Source organism: Physella acuta, unplaced genomic scaffold (assembly GCF_028476545.2).
Source record: "Physella acuta isolate Inbredline_101_S28 unplaced genomic scaffold, ASM2847654v3 ptg000466l, whole genome shotgun sequence".
Lineage (NCBI taxonomy): Eukaryota > Metazoa > Mollusca > Gastropoda > Physidae > Physella > Physella acuta.
This window is the reverse complement of record NW_026731985.1, coordinates 303,758-320,929: the sequence shown is the minus strand read 5'-3', so window position 1 is coordinate 320,929 and position 17,172 is coordinate 303,758. Positions and strand designations below refer to the sequence as shown.

General features: G+C 33.2%; 2 protein-coding genes across 6 annotated transcripts; one reads left to right on the top strand and one right to left on the bottom strand.

Moving 5' to 3' along the window:
* Positions 1 to 42: 42 nt before the first annotated feature.
* On the top strand, positions 43 to 4,334 carry LOC131943777 (oxidoreductase NAD-binding domain-containing protein 1). 4 transcript variants are annotated; one of them, XM_059304051.1, is made up of 8 exons: positions 43 to 120; positions 1,067 to 1,194; positions 1,769 to 1,850; positions 1,939 to 2,042; positions 2,685 to 2,826; positions 3,091 to 3,333; positions 3,681 to 3,771; positions 4,019 to 4,334. In XM_059304051.1, exons 2-8 carry the CDS (start codon positions 1,115 to 1,117, stop codon positions 4,189 to 4,191), a joined length of 915 nt encoding a protein of 304 aa, XP_059160034.1. In that variant the 5' UTR covers positions 43 to 120; positions 1,067 to 1,114; the 3' UTR covers positions 4,192 to 4,334. The 4 variants fall into 4 exon arrangements, with proteins under 4 accessions (XP_059160034.1, XP_059160036.1, XP_059160038.1 ...); XM_059304053.1 differs by lacking the exon at positions 1,067 to 1,194 and having other exon boundaries at positions 49 to 77; positions 4,019 to 4,333; XM_059304055.1 differs by lacking the exon at positions 1,067 to 1,194 and having other exon boundaries at positions 91 to 120; positions 4,019 to 4,332.
* Positions 4,335 to 4,674: 340 nt separating this feature from the next.
* Positions 4,675 to 16,591, bottom strand: LOC131943739 (splicing factor 3B subunit 1). Of its 2 annotated transcripts, XM_059303971.1 has the most exons (22): positions 16,531 to 16,591; positions 14,524 to 14,696; positions 14,117 to 14,203; positions 13,634 to 13,751; positions 12,249 to 12,328; positions 11,622 to 11,838; positions 11,369 to 11,536; positions 10,869 to 11,263; positions 10,478 to 10,687; positions 10,034 to 10,135; positions 9,654 to 9,920; positions 9,251 to 9,521; positions 8,937 to 9,082; positions 8,610 to 8,756; positions 8,369 to 8,494; positions 7,989 to 8,210; positions 7,666 to 7,848; positions 7,032 to 7,210; positions 6,521 to 6,706; positions 6,045 to 6,317; positions 5,638 to 5,854; positions 4,675 to 5,373 (listed from the first exon to the last, which is right to left on the bottom strand). In XM_059303971.1, exons 1-22 carry the CDS (start codon positions 16,550 to 16,552, stop codon positions 5,215 to 5,217), a joined length of 3,948 nt encoding a protein of 1,315 aa, XP_059159954.1. In that variant the 5' UTR covers positions 16,553 to 16,591; the 3' UTR covers positions 4,675 to 5,214. The 2 variants fall into 2 exon arrangements, with proteins under 2 accessions (XP_059159954.1, XP_059159955.1); XM_059303972.1 differs by lacking the exons at positions 13,634 to 13,751; positions 14,117 to 14,203; positions 14,524 to 14,696; positions 16,531 to 16,591 and adding an exon at positions 12,786 to 13,591.
* Positions 16,592 to 17,172: the final 581 nt, after the last annotated feature.

The following is a 17,172-nucleotide window of genomic DNA, read 5'->3' as shown; positions in this document are numbered from 1 at the left end:
TTGACCTACTCAAAAGTATACATTACAAAAGTTACCTTTAGGCCAGACCCTAACTTTAGGCCTACTGTGAGGCCAGTGTGAGTGTTGAGTGTTGGCCAAGTACTCCTAATAAATAGCCTAGTAAACACAATATTATCATTAATCCACTAACTAGATCTAGAGTGTAGATCTAGAATTTTTAGATTAGCGGTAACGCTCACACTGGGTTTACTTACAGTTTAGGCTAAATATTAAAATAAAAATATAAAAATAAATAACTTATTTTGAATTTTATGTTAAAATAAAAATATGTTTGTTAACATTTATCTAGGTCTAGTTAGATTCTAGATTTATAGATCTAATCTAGTCTAGATTAGATCTAGAAATCTAGATCTAGTTAACTTAAGTTAACATTAGTTAACAATGATTTCAATGAAAATAATATCTAGGGCTATAACTATAATTTAGATCTAGTTAGACTCTAAACTTAGACTAAACTAGATCTAGAGATCTAAAAAGAAAATAGATTCCTAAATTTTAGAGTGTATATATGTATAGATTCTAATTATAAATTAGATCTAGATTTTATTAAATTATTAGAATCTAGTAGGGCCAAATTTATTAGAATAAGAAAATAATCTAGGCCTAATCACTAATTTTTTTTAATGTTTGAAACAAATGTTAGCTGTTATTTCACTTTTTTGAAGACTTTTTATGAATTTCAATAACATAATTTAAAAAGAAATTGCTGTTTTAAAAAATGAAAATTGCTGTTTTGAAGGGGTGATAGGCTGAAGTGTGACTTAATTGGGGGGGGGGGGGGGGGTTCTGGCAAAAAAGGGGGAAGGGAGGTAAAAATCATTACAAAAAGTATAATTCACAACACACATAGTGATAATGGTATAAATAATCAAACCAAAGTAAAAATATTTCACACCAAAAAACATTTAACAAAGGTCATCTTTTGTTGTGTTTTTAAAATATGCTTAATCCATTTTAAGAACTCTTTACTAGGCTAATTTATTATTTGGCAAATTAGAAAGATATTCCTCATCTAACATCTATCTTACTTGGATATTCTCTTTAGCTTGCTTATAATTTCACTTGCAAAGCAAATTCAGCTGATTTCAACAATATGGTTTTAAAGGTTTTCGATAACTTACAGCAAGTTTGTAAAATCTTTTCTTCATTACTTATTCAATATAAATTAAAAAGGTGAGAAGCTGATAAGTTTGTATATTAATTTTGTAACATGTATCATAAGGGGTTGTGCATATTATGTATATTATAGTCAAACACCATGGGTATTACTATTAGAGTTGGTTTATCATTTGCATTGTAAGAATTACTACTTTTGATTTTATTTTTTAAATTACAAATTATTTCTGGTGTTCAAATTGTTGGATGGGTATATTGACAGATTTGTATCATATATTTTCCCAACACAATATCTATAAGACTTTGCAGCTGCTTTTAATAACATTGTTGCAAGTTAATTAGCTTTTTTCTCCACATGGTGTGATTCACATTTTTAAAAAAATCATTACATTTTTATAGTACCAAATTGTATTGTGAACTGTGTGATATAAATAAGCATTGGGATGTTTCTAACATTTTTATTTGTGTTATTTAATGTTATAAGGTATTTAAAGGAGGATTGAATGTTTCCTTTAATGGTACAATATTTTGAAATGTACATTGTCCCTAATAGGATAAATTATCACCTTCCTATTTATCCTTATTTTAGGCCCAACAGGAAATTATTACTCATAAAATGTGTTTTGTTTAGGTTTACCAACCCATGTAGGAAAATGTCAGTTGGTCGCGAATCAGATCACATCAGTAGAACCGCTGGCTGCAGAAGAGAGGAGGTGGTAATTATTGTTGTTTAGCTTAAACAGTAAGTGCACCGATAGCCCTTGAGTTCACTCCTAATCCTATCTACCATTTTATTTTCAGGAAGTTTCAACTGCTGAAGTTGTAGAGATACAAAGAATATCTGGAACAGTGAGATTATTGAAGCTTTATGTTTATGACTCCTTCACTTTTAAAGCAGGCCAGTGGTAATATTAAAATATAAAACACTTTTTTTTCTACTGATGGCCGTTTATATCTAAAATAGTCAATGATGTATTTATGGGCACAACCTCCCTTTTCTAATGACCCACTCTTGTCGTAGGTTATTTTACTATTCAAAAGAGATGACCACTTCATACTCTGTTGTATTAATGTCGCTGTAATACAATGGATGTAAAAATAACTCCACCATCATGTAAAAATCTTTAATCTGTTCTATGTAAATTGAGAAAAGCAACTAGTTTTTAACTACTAACAAGATACATTTCTTAAGCTGGTAATCATTGGCTGCGGTTTAATAAAAACATCTTTATATTTGCTTAATTGGTTTCTTAAACGATTTCTCAACATATAAGTCCTGCAGAAATCCTCCCAATTGGTGAAAAATCCCCCCCCCCCTCATTTTACAGAGAGGTGGAGAGCTTTTTACCTGTCACAGGCCATTAACACTGTAGCCTAAGCAGCATTAATTTTTCTACTGAGCAATCAATGTTGAAAATAGTTAAATCGATCTTTAAAGATGTGTCCCTATTTGCATAATTTTGACTGTAGAATTGAGTAATAGCTTTTTTTATTTAACAATTGTTCTACCCCTTTTTCATAATTAACAGATAAATGTGTGTTCACAGGGTGGATATGTTTATCCCTGGTATATCAGTTATTGGTGGATTTTCTATCTGCTCATCACCTCATCTCCTAGCAACAGAGAGAATTATCCACTTAGCTGTCAAATTTGCTGACCACCCTCCTGCATATTGGGTCCACAAAAAGGTATTTTTTTTAAATTCAGATAATCACTTGAGTCTTTCTACTTCAAGCAACAAATGTTAAATTGTAGATCATTTTATAATTTAAAGATAAAATAAATGTCTGGGGTATGTTGATCATTGAAGATTGGGGAAATCAACTTCATCTTTCCTAGAAGATATTGAAATGTGTGGTATAAAACTTTTGAAAGAGAAGAATCATTTCTCAAATTTCACATTAAAAAGAACGATTTTATATCCATTTTGCATTTATATTTACCTTCTATAGTGCAAAGTTGGTGACAAAGTCCAGCTGAGAGCAGGTGGAGATTTTTACTATGACCCTCCTGATGCTGCAAGTGGTCAAGATTTACTTCTGCTGGCAGGTGGCGTGGGCATCAACCCATTGTTTAGCATGTTGCAACATTTTCTTCACATCAACCCTGGTCAGAGCAGTCCAAGTGGAGACAATCCCAGCAGAAAAGCTGCCCTGTTATATAGTGCTCAAACCCCAGAGGAACTAATATTTAAGGTTGGTGACTTTAACATCAAATATTGGTCCAGAGGAACTTATATATTTAAGGTTGGTAATTTGAACATAAATATTGGTTGGTGATTTCAACAAAGTGAATAATTTTACTCACAAAGAAAACACTTAATAGCATCTTGTTTGTTTTATTATGTTAAACATTCTCTCCTGACTATTGAAACAATTCTAGTAACTTTTTGAAATCATGGTGTCACTGTAAGATGTATTGTAAAGTTTAGATATCTAATTTTTAACTTTTGCTGTATTTTTAATTGTTATACATATTCACTTTTACTAACAGCTTGTCTATGATCTGATCAAGGTTACGTATACATTGTTGTCAATTACAGGATGATTTGCTGAAGTTGTCTGAGAAAAAGCATGTGTTCATAAAGAAGTTCATTACCAGATGTGGACCACAGGAGATGAAGGGAAATGCCTGTAAGTTGATTCACATCAGGAATTCTCTACATCACTCATCACAGCAATAAGTTTCTATTTTAAAATACAGATTTCCTTTGTTTTCCTAAAAAATAATTCAGTTAAAAGGATACTACCTTTAGTATGAATTTTAGCAAACCAATTAGTTTTGTTTTTATTTTTAATGTTAAAAAAGCAGTTTGTAAGTTTAACTATCTTGTATCTCCAACTAAATGTTCTCATGTGATATATTTGTCATTTTTTCCAGTTTCAGCTAGTAGAATTCAACTAGAAGATATAAAAACTGCTTTAATACAGTTGGACAAACAGAAGTCTGATGTGTACATATGTGGACCTTACCCATTTATCCAAACCATGGAAGAATACTGTGTTAAGTTGGGCATTAACAATAGACAAATTCATTTTGAAAAGTGGTGGTAGTACAGTGTTGGTTAATGTGGTTGTATTTAATTCTGTGATATGGCAATATTGTGTTGGTGTATTAAATTATCAACATTAAACTGAAACCTTCACGTTAATCTTCATAATTTCAGTGGTGTATTTGTGCTGTTTTACTTATGGCGTTGAGGTTGTAGTTTTGAAAGTAAATCAGTTTTTTAAATACAGCTCTAGTCCACAGTTTACCAGGAACATAAGGCTGTACACACTATTTGGCTTCAGTCAATAAAGTTAGATTTTATAAAATGTGTTGGGTGTACTGTCTGTAAGAGGATTTAATTAAAACAAAAAGGGCTGGCATGCATACAAGTAGCCACATTAGGGAACAATTCAAACAGGACTACATCCTAGTACAACTAATTAACAAATGTGTTGGAAAACTTTCACCCAACAAATATTTACCATTAAAATTTAAAATGCCCTCAAGAAGATTAGATCATACAGAAGACCAAACAAAAATTTGTATTCAGACATTTATTTAGAGTGACAACAAAATTATGTCTCCACAACAAAAGAAAAAATGATGAGCTAAAATCTTGTGATGCATGTACAACTAAACTGAGATTTACAGTTTAAAAATAAAAATGTTTTACTTTAAAACTAAGGCTCTAATAATGTTGCTCAAAGCATTTGGTTTACTGCCTGCAACAATCTGTCAGAAACTCAAAAAAAAGAATAACATGTGGCTCTGAAGTAAAAACATTTTTTTAAATACTGAGCTGTTTGCCAGTGTGAACTATGTGCATTTAGCATGAATCTAAGGGTATTTATTTATAGATCAGACAATCAAGTTGAAATATTTACATTTCATTAAGATCATATTTTGCTTCCTTTTGCCAAACAGTGGGGAAAATATTGTTTCAATTTTCTGCAATTCATTGAAGCTGTTTTATTTCAAATTTCCTATTTTATTAGAGACTTGTTTAAAATAAGAACACTACCATTATTATTTAAAAGTGGAATTGTTATCATATATTTACAAAAGTAACATACACAAAAAAATAACTATAAAATATAATCCAACTCATAACGAAGGTATTGGTTCTTTGCATCATTGGGGATCCGAGGGTAAGATGGAATGAGGCCATCCTGTGCTCCTATGTACACTGTGTTATACACTTTCCAGTAGACATCTCGCACTTTTCTTGCAGGATGAAACAGGCCCTTGGAAGAAAAAAAATCATGTTATTCTACAATATAAATACAGGGTGTGGTAAGGCACTGAACCATCACTTCACCTAAGTGACCATAAAAATTCACCCTGCTAAAAATAAGGGGAAAGTATGTAACTGGGTAAAATGCTAATCTTATAAACTGTAGTCACAAAATGAAACAGCTTTATTTTTTATATACCAGTATGCACTGACATCTGTCTAAAAATGTACTTTAAGATAAAAAAAAATCCTTTTTCTGTCAAGCCTCACATACCTGCATGGCATACTGGAATACTTTAGATGGACCAATAGCAACTCTGAGGCCTTCAACAGCTCCCATAAATGCCTGGACAACATGAGGAGAATTTTCAAAGATGTTCGGCCACACATAGTTAAGTAAATGAATCAATGCATCCTCACAGCCAAACCCACAGACACCCAAAGCCATATGTTGAATTGCAGCCATTGCAGTCTGTCTGTGAACCAAATCTCTGAAAAAAATTCAATGGAAGGAAATACTAAAATTTATGGATTAAAGTACAAAATATCAAGTATCGTAACAAAATGTGCTTTGGCAGTAACTATGTTTAAAGTTTAATTTCTGCTTTTCTATTTATTTTACAAACTTCAAGAAAATGTAATATTTACAACGCTGTATTAGTGTAACTAAAAACAATTTACCTGTCCATCAAAGCATCTTCTAGCAACGGTGCAACAGGGTAAATGTAATCCTTTCCCATCTCTCCAATGTACTCAAACATAAAAGACAAAGATTTAAGGACACCGTTCTGCACATTAAGTTCTGGAACTCGATACTCATTCATCAATGCTGGCAATACTGTAAAAGGTGAACAAGTCTCAGCCACAATAGCTATGGCTACTGTTGTACAGACACGGTTCTGGCGTTCTTGGACTTTCAGATTGTTCAACAGAGTTGCTAAAACATCATGAGGTCTGTAAAAAAAAAAAAAAATACCTTTCAAATATTAGGCAAAGGTTTCTATTGGCAAAAACTTATATTATAAGAGCTATTATCTAGTGAATATAAAAGCTTGTTATTAAAAGTTGATTTGATTTTTCTAGTCAACGTCAAAACATTTTTACTGTTTCATATTTAAAAATATTTTGAATTTGACAAAATGAAGCAAATTATTTACCCAATAGCTTTAGCAATATATCCAAATGTGTTGACAGTTGCTCTCCTGATAGCCTTCTTGTGAGCCTTGAGCAACTCGAGTAGTTCAAAACAAATCCTCATCCATTCTCTGGCAGAGACAAACTCAGGTCCACGATCAGCAATACGACCAACCAAATCAATGCAGTTCTCCTGCACCTTTTCATGTCTGTTGATTTAAGAAAAACTCAAATTCACTGGCTTAGCAAAAATAGTAACATCTCTGAGATATTTTACAGTAATTTACAATGGTCAGTTGATTTATAAAAGTGCATATTACTGAACTTCAAAATTAATAAATTATTTTGTGTTGAAACATGTGAGGGATCTAAATTTTCACTTTCTTAAAGTTTCCAGTGAAAGTAAATGTCTTAAAATGCACATAAAAACAACCTTGCCAACAAATATCTTATCAAAATTTATCAAGATAATTTATATTAAGATGTCCTCCTATGTATAAAAATCATAGTGCAGGTCATTCAACGACAATTTACCTGTTTTTAAGAATTGGGGTAAGTCTGGGCAAGAGATCTTTAATTGGTGGGGTCATTTTTGTCATGCCTATCACATTGACAATAGCCTTCAAAGCACCAAGAATAGAACCCAGAACTTCTGGATACTCTTCACCAAGATACTCATACAACACAATACCAAGATGACCCATCAGTTTTTCCTGAAATAATGAGAACAATAAATGTTTCTGTGTAAATAAAGCTTCCTGGACCCAAAAAAATATATCTTTACTTACCTAACACGTAATGTAAGATAACCCAAAACCAAAAATTTAAAACATTTTATCCTTACAGACCGGGACACAAAAACTATTTTTTTATTTAAAAAAAAAATAATCCCAGAAAAGCAACAAAACGCATAATCTAATATTTCAAGAAAAAAAAAATTTAAATTCAAAACTTGTAGTGTTGCAACAAGAAAACTTAATGAAACTTATTAAAAAATCTGGATACTAATGATATTTTAGTTACCAAACACACATAAATGTACTGTACATAGCTCCAATGAATACACTAAAGAAAGTTCTTGGGCAACAGAGGGTGCTTAAGACCGCAAAAGGTTAAGGTAGCTAACGTTATTTTGAAATACACCTAAAATAAAATTTTTAGTACTTACTTCTTGACAAGTTTTCATCACAATAGCAATACGAGAGATTAAGTCAGCAGCTTGCTGTCTCACTTTGGCAGATTTGTTATTCAAACGCCACAAAATTGTACCACACATTTGGGGCAAGTATGGCTTAACACGTTTGCTGAGTGCATTTACAACTGTGCCAAATCCATTCAACATAACCACATCCTGGAAACAAATTTCACATTTTAAACTTAACTGTACAAAGAAGCTACAAGAACTTTTTTAACTGTAATTTTATGCTGTAATACCAAAATATATTTTACAAATGTTCATAATTTTTTTGTAACAAATGCAGATGGACATACCTCAGTTGTCTGTTCCTGAAAAGCATACAGGATACCATCAATAAGTTGTTCTTCAAGCCTTGAGTCAATGTCACTAGCTCCCAGATTGGACATGATCTTTTCTATTGTCTCCATCACCATCTTACGGTACTGCTCAGCTTCATCTTTCAAGTCATCCACCACTCTACCAATGATTTCTGCAGCCCCAACTTTATTGGCTATTTCAACTGTAGTGTCAACAAGCTAAAATACAAGACACACAGCACACTTTTACATCAGAGGTTAACAATAATGTTTGTAGCAGATCATATATGCAGCTTGCATAAAGAAATATGTTAAGTGAGTGACTATAGATGAATTCACAAAAAAACATATTACAAAAGGTTAATAAATCAATATACCTGTCTGTAATTGCGTCTGTCTAGAGCCATTCTCTGGTTCCAAAAGTTCTTAAAGAAAGGTGGCAAAATTTCATCCTTGATGTACTGAGATTCCACACCATCAGTAGCACAGCACTGCTTCACTACCTGTAATAAAAATACAAAGAGAGATTACCTTAGTGAGAAAAATAAGGATTTAAGGAACTTGATGTTCTTATGATTAGGTACAAATTCAAGAAAATACAAATGTGTTGTTACTGACCTTTAAGACAATTTTTTTCATTTCCTCATCAGGAGAAGGGAACTCTCTGATAAGAATCAACATGACTTCCCTTGTGTAGTAATTAGCATACTCAGCATCCATCAAAGGAATCAGATAACCAATGGCCTTCAAAAATGCAGCAAGACCCTAAGGAGGAAAGAATGCAATAGTAAGATCCAGTGAAACAAAAACTGTATAAGATGGCAACTCCTTACATCTTAACTGTAATATAAAAAAGTAAGCCTGGAGCTTTAATGGAGCTGGCTTTGTAAAAACATGTATATATGGATTGAATGTGCTCTATTTAAGAATGCCAAAATAACTTACTTTTCCTCTGTGCTGACGAATACCTTTCCAGAGAGGTTTAAGAACACTGTCAAAGGACTCAATACCATATGGAGTGGCAGCCTCTGCTAAAGCAGCAAGAGCCAAGGCAGTGATAGTTCGAACTTTCTGTTGTTCATCCACCAAACCTAGTGACAACAGTTGAAATTTAACCACGTGAGTTTTTTTATAACATATAGGCCTATAATACATTATCTCTAATTCCTCTCAATTTTCATTTTAAAATTTAATATTAAAAGTACAAAATAAAAAAACTTTTATCAATTTAAAAATAAAAATTAAACTAATCAACATACCATGCTCTATAATCTCCACCAAGCTCTTCAAGTGAGGTAAAATAGCACATCCCATCAAGATGGATATCTGTTGAACAATCTTTATTCCAGTATGACGAGCCTGCCATGATTTCTTGCTTTTACACACAGCTTTTAAGAAGGGGAGCAACGAGGGGATACCAAGAGCAGAAGCTACCACAGCAAAAGCACGAGCAGTTGTGTTTCTCACGTACTCATCCATGTTGTCAATGTCAGGACGCATAGTTGCAATCATCGTAGCTAGACCAGCAGCCTGTAAGAGTTAGAATAAGTAGTTTGACAATGTTTTGTAGTTTGACAATGTTTTGAAGCTTGCTGGGGTTAGAAATAAAACTATTAGATGTTTGTTTTAAATTTGAAGAGAAGTGAGGAAAATGGAGCATACCTTTGCCAGGTTAGAGATGATCTCTCTGCCCTCAACTCTTGCGTAATAGTCTTCATCAATAAGCAACGGTTCTATCACTACAAGGATTTTGTGAACGTATGGCCTGACAAGATCATCCAATTTGTACAATATTCTGTCAATAACTTTGACCAACAAGTGACGCTCCTGATCTTCTAGAGTGGGTGACATTAACAGAGGAAGAATCTGATTAAACAATGGACCAGCACCAAACTCACGAGCTTTGTCAGTTATTTGTCTCAAGGCAGCCTGAAAAAATAAATATTATAAATGTCATTATTCATTTGAAGTGTATGATATCAGCAGCTAAATTTAAAATATATTACTCCAGATAGTTTAAAAATAAAATAGCAAAAGTTTACCTTTCTCATTGGTGGTGTGCCGTTTTTAATCTTTAAAAGTAACTTCATTATTTTCCTTTCCTTTTGTTCTTCAGGGGACAGGGTTTCTTCATCAACATCAACCTTAAAAAAGTAGAAACTATATAATTTTCCAGAACTTTAATTAAACGGACAAATAAAACATGACTGACATCAGGTAAGCCTATTTTGTATATCCAATTCAATAAATTACAATTTATTTCAACAACAAATTCTAAAAAAAAAAAAGATATATTTAAAAGATGCATATCAAAATTTCCAAACCAGATGAACATATTAAATAAAACTAGTATTTTATGTTCAATTATCACAACATATAAAATGTGTTTTAATAGTAGACACATTTTTTTTTATCTCAGTGGGGATTATTTTTTACAAAGTAACAGATTTTTTTTAATATAAAGAGAAGCAATAAATTCTTTTTACCAAAAGTTTATCAAAATACTGCATATCATCTGGCTTCATCATAGGTAAATTTCCCTTGGGTTGCATGTCCACAATCATATCTTTACTACTCTTGTTGTCTGGTGTCTGCATTCTGAAGCCCATGGGTGTGCCCACCATTGGTGTTGGTGTTGCTAACAATTTACGAGCTGGTGTCCGAATGGGAACATAACCAGCTGGGGGAGGCAGAACCTGAAAATAGCAAAAATAAATTGTGATTTTTATCTGTGGGAAGCAGAACCAGAAAATAGCAAATATAAATTGTGATTTTAAACTGTATCCTTAAAATGCTGATAAACTGAATTGTTCAATCGTGCTAGCTAAGAAAAAAATATATAAACAAGAAATTTGAGCAACAGCAAAATAATGTAACCTTATATCCTGGAGGAAACATGCCCTCAAGCTCATCGTCAGACAGTGGACGATTTCTTTCATCAATTTCACGCTGCCAAGAAAAGGCCTGTAACTGTTCAGGGGTCATTGAAATCAAGTGTCCTGGGGTTGGTGTTGCCATGGCCATTGCTTTAGCCCCAGTGGGTGTAACTCCACTTGGTGTCATGCTCGGTGTCATACCACCTGGAGTCATGCTTGGAGTCATCTGACCTGGAGTCATGCTAGGAGTCATGGCTGAAGGTGTTGCAGCACTTGGAGTTTCATCCCACCGAGATCTACGTTTGCTGGCACCTGGTGTTGGTGTGCTCTCTATTAAGTCCCCACCTCTATCTGTTTTGGGTGTTTCTGCCCAACCACTTCCATGACTTGGGGTTTCTGTGATGTTAATATTAAACAGTATATTTATTTTAGTTAAAATATAATAATAATCTAACAAAAATCAAGGTTTAAAATTTACAAAGTAGTAAACAATATACAAACCTCTTTCTGTTTTAGGAGTTTCATCCCATCGATTTTTTCTAGCACTGGGTGTGGCTTTGTGACCTGGAGTTTCCTCCCCTCTTCCAGGAGTCACAGCACCAGGAGTTGCATGTCCAGGTGTGGCATCCCATGCACGAGAACTTGGAGTGGCACCTGGTGTTTCTGCTCCTGTTACAAAAAAAAAATATTTTTATATGAAAAAAGTCCCAGTTAAAACTAAAACATCACCTTAGAAAAAAAAAAAGATATTTACCTTTGGCTTTACCAGGGGTTTCATCCCAGCGACTGTTGGAAGGGGTGGTGGCTTCAGCAGCATCCCATGATGATGACTTCTTTTTAGATGGCGCTTCATCTCCTCCAGCTTGATCCCACCTGCGCCGCTTTGCTGTTTGCTTTTGTGCCTCAGAACCATTGACAACCCTCAAATCCCCTGCTTTAGCTTTCTCTTGCATCTGCTGTCTCAGCCCAGCCTAAGGTGAAACATTTATTTACATCTTAAACAACACACACACAAGAAACAATGGTTATATGCAAACTGTCATTTTTACTTTCCAGAAATTGAAGAGCTCAACTTATTATAAAGGGATAGTGTTTGAACTTTAAAAAAAAAAAAAAAAAATCTTGTAGTGTTACCTTGCTTCTATTTCTTAAATTTCTACATCTAAACTTAAAATTGTTCCAACAAATAATTTCAATTATTATCATTTGTAAGTTTCAAAGCCTTTCACTTATCAGTAACTTAAAATATATTTTTCGCAGTGTAACCAAAAACGTTAAATAAATTAGCCATCAGCTATCAGAGCTAAATTGTTCAATACTAAACTGTACTTGTGATTCAATACTATGAAGTGGCAAAAAGTTTGTATCAATAGCTACTTACTTGCTCTTTTTGAAGAGCTCTTTCAGCCATGACATCCTGATACGTTCTTCCTGCATGAAATGGATCTGGCGTCTTTCCACCTATAAGTAGAAAGCAGAATAGTCACGACAGGCGTGACATTAAAAATACATTAATATTTATAATCAAACTGGTTTCTTTTTGGTTTTTTTGTTAGACATCACATCATGAACAGTTTTGACTAACTGCCATAAGACTATGGCCAAATTTGAATAACCAAACCTGTTCACATTCTGAAAAATATGTTCACATTATGTTCAGTGAAAAATGTCTTTGGTGTATCAAAGGAGGTTTAAACCCTTTCTGATTTCATCAAATGAAGAAGCATATTTCCCAGTTATTAACTTTGTGTGATGCTAACATGTTCATGTTCTCTTAAATTTAGTTTTAGCAAGCACCAATCTTTTAGACCTAACCTACTAGGCTTGTTTTGACCAGCTCCAAGTGTTGGTAAAACAAGAAATGTTTTGCTTGCCAAAACTAAACAAACCCTTGACTACTTGTCTTATATATACGTACGCTTTCAGGTTGTTGAGCTCTGGGATTGATCAGACTGTAAACATATGAGGCAGCATCCCTAAAATTAGTCTATTATTAGTTTAGTGATGTAAGGACTATGACCTGGGCGATAACAGCACACAATCAACTTCCATATATTCTTTTAGTGTTTTGCGATTTTTTTTTTATAAACCCAAATATTGTCTTGAATCAGCTAATATTTTATATGACTCTGCATATAGATTTATATGCTTCCAGATTTTCTTATACTTAAAGTTGCATTTTTGTTTGTAAACTAATGACACTCTCACAAATTGCATACAAATGGAGTCAGAGTAAACCCATGAAGCTATGGTGAGCTTTCAGGCAATCACTTGATCAACATCGTCATTTGAACATGGCTAAGAAGGAAAGGTTGGACTGGTATTAGACGTGGTTTCAGGTAGTCAATAAAACATCACACTAAGTTTACAAACAACCATATAACTGTAAACAAAACTAAAATCAAGGGTTTTTGATGCATTTATACAAATAATTCATCTAGTTTCATGACTTGTAATGTATAAATGGTAGTCGGAAAATGCTCTTCATTGTTCAAATTTTGTTTGTTCATAATATATTTCAGTAGCTACAGGTTGGAAGTAGATGCCAGCTGAAGGAAGGTATCTAGAGTGGGAGAACCGTGCAGTCAAGAGATTGCAGAAAATGTTTGTGTTAACAAAAAGCTCGCATAGTCTGTGTTGGGGCTCCACTACTGTACATCAAAGTCTATATGGAAACTATATTCACATCAAACCATAATATCCAAAACAAAGAATGTATCTAAAAAACTAAGAAATCTATGTATTTATTTGAATAAGATACATTACCTTGAGCAAAAGGATCATATCTGTCAGGAGAAATTATCATATTCCTACGCCTTGCCCTATATTCATCCTCTCTGTCAGCAATTTTAGGAATTCTGTGTTCCGCCATAGGGTCAAAATCCTAAATGAGTTATAAATATTTTCTTTAAATTTAGCATTTCAGCGTCTAGGCATAAAAACAATCATAAATTTTATAATTTAATCAGAAAAATATTAGAACAGACCATGGGTCATATAAGAAATAAGGTCACACTTCCATTAGAGGGGGTGGGGGTAAGTACTTAATTTTGCAACTGTGCAATAAGTTGTATTAAAAACTGGTCAACATCATTACTTAATCTTGAGCCAGCTCAGTAATGTTTAAAATAAAATTCAAGTAGCAAAAATCTATTCTGCAAGGGGGGAGAAAATGTCATCAGAGCATGACATCAATTGTGGATGATCCCAAACTAATTATAAGACTGAATATTATTAAGGAATTCTAACCTGATCATTAGCAGTTTCATGAAGAAGGTTAAGTGGGGCTGTGTAGTTTGATTTTTTTTGATAAACTTGTGTGACATCATCATCATCCTAGAATTTTAAAAATAGTGTTAGTTCATAAATAACAAAATAGTACTAAAAATTAGTTAAGCTATTTCATCAAATTCTTTGTTCTTGTAGTATTGAATGTTATGAATGGCAATTTTCATCAGTGATCAGCAGCAAACATAACATGATAGATGATTGCTTAAAACTATTGTCCATACAGAAGTCAGTATCAAAAATGTGTAGGTCAAAGTATTATCCATGAAGAAAACAAATGTTATGCATTATTCAACATTTAACTCAATTCTATTTATATACTTATAAAGAAATGCAAAGTTACATAACTTCAATTTTTAAAAACTTACATCAACATCATCATTGGCTGCAATAGAAGTGACATATCCTCCATCATATCGACTGCCTCCATAAATATCTGTATCAAAATGTCCTTCAGAGCCTAATCCAACTCTTTCCTCTTCTTTATCCTTTAACAAGTTTTGTTTCTTAGCTTGTAAATTACGCACAGTCTCTTCAATCTCTACAAAAAATATAAATAGTGAGTCATTTTTTAGTAAATAAGTAAACTAGGAATAAAAGATTTTAATATTAACTTTAAGGTTGATGAATCTATATATATAAATCTCTTCATGGGGACCATACGAGACACGACGCAGCTTAGCCATTCCTACCCCGCTTTCTAGGTATATCGCTATTACCATCACCCCCACCTGTCAGGTGAGCTATGGTTCACCCGAATGTTTACAATAGTAGAGACAGTTCGAATAAGTGACAATTTGAAACTAAGGGGAGATAAGTTCTGCTTGATATTTTCATTGTCATCTGTAAACGGCTGCTTTAACTGGGCGGGGTGGGGGGGGGGAGGGGGTAGTGTCGAATTCACAAATTATGAATTGTTGATAAGTAGAAAATAAAACAACTAGATAGCTGCATATGCTACGTCGCAGGTCAGCTTGTTAATTACAATTAAATCTGGAATTTATTTTCTAGCTCTCCCAGATTTTTCCGTTTTTTGTGTCACAAACACACCTTTTTTAAATGTTTCTTCATATTTAGTCATTTAAAGAATCTACATCCATATAAAAGGTTTTAAAAAAAACAATGCTGTAGGCCTAGTTGAATTAGCAAGAAAATTATACAAAAAATTAGGTAACAGTTCACTATTTCTCAGTTGAATAATAATACTTTTGTATTTTAGCATTGGGACAAAGGTGGGAACAATAGTGTTAAAAATTTAGCTGGTATTTAGTTTTTAATGCAGAGACTTGATGAGTCATCAGAGAATAGGACCTACTGCTTCTTGAATAACATAACAACCAAAAACTGCCTATCTTTCTGGCAAAGAATGAAAGAGCATAATTTTTTTTTTATATTAGGTAAATGGGTGTTAAATTGAAAAGTGGATTTTTTCATAAATAAGCTAAAATAATTTTGATATTTTCATCTAAATGTCTGTCTAGTGAGGACCCCTGCCACTTTTTCAGCATAAACCAAAACTAACCAGAATCTGCTAGCAATTGTGGTCAGAGGTACTTTACTAATTTTGGATCTGCTACCAGATGACAGACTAGGTTTTTGAATAAACTATGTAGGAATCTAGCTTTTTTTTTTTTGTGGATTGCAAAATGGTTAGGCCTAACTCAAGTCTAAAAACTCTTAACTAAACAAACAAAAACAGGAGTTCAGTCAGTGGTGGTCCATTGCGACCTAAAAAAATAGGCCAATGCTAGCCGGAAAAAGATACGCATGCACAATGGAGAGAAACTACGACTTGCCATCACTGTGATGTTTTCGATGGTACTGCGCATGCTTGTGTTTATAACCGCAGAACCCGCCCTAACCCCAATCCTTTCCCTAACCCTAATCCTAGCCCTAAGTCACTGCAGATGCACAGAACTATCTTTTGCCGACTAGATCTCAGTGGAGACGGAGACGTTGAGGAGAAAATTCTTTTTCCGAATAGTCACTTCGAAAAAAACATGCAGAAGAATGAGGTTCAGGCTTAGGCCTATACATTTAAGTGCATAGATTATAGTTCTGGGCCCTAATGGATTTAATTTTTTTTTTGACACCAACAAGTAGCGAAGAAGACCATTTAAAAAATAATAGAACCAGCCCCCATCATAATGCCAGGCATCATTCCATGATGTAAAATTTTATAAAAATAAAAAAAAATGTTCAATGTTCGGCTTCGTGACTCTAGTTTTTACAGATCCATACGCAAAACCTCAACTGAATTTAATAGCTGTATGGTTTGTTTACTTCTAATAGTTTAAGAAGAAATGACTTTTATTAGCTGAATAATACTTAATTCTAGAATTTAACTTCGTTTTAGGTAGGCCCATGTAATTTACCTTCATGTGTTGTGGCAGCCATTTTTATATTTTAATGACGTCAGATATCCCACAATTCGGAGTACCCAAGTCGCTCTAACAAAATTGAACGGGAAAATACGTAAGTTTTTAACGAAATTAAAATTCTAGTTCCATTCATTTTGATTTTGTTAACTTTTAGGCCTAGTAATTCATTTTTTAAAATAGGACAAAAGTCGCGTGGTGTAAATAAAATAATATGGGTTACAGGTTAAATTCGTACAGCTTAAAATGTGTAACTTAAATTCTGTTTGCGTAAAATAATAATAGATGTCTATGCCAGGCGTACACTTTTTAAAAAAAAATGTATTATAAACTAATCTAACCTTAAATATGAAGATAATGGCAAAATAAACTAAAACTAAAAGCTGACAGATTTACATAAACAAAGAAAACTAAAAAATTACTAGACCTAGGTCACTCACATAACTATAATTATAATACTTTATTTAGGACAAACACCCGCCGCTGTTGTTCATGCAAAATACCAAAGACTACATGCATGTTGAATGAAGAGATATGCATGTTGTACAAATTTATTAATGATCTTAAGGGTGTCGTCCGTAAAAGACGGAACGTTGTTTGTTTGTTTGTTTATGTCATTTTTTATGGGTTTTTTGTGAC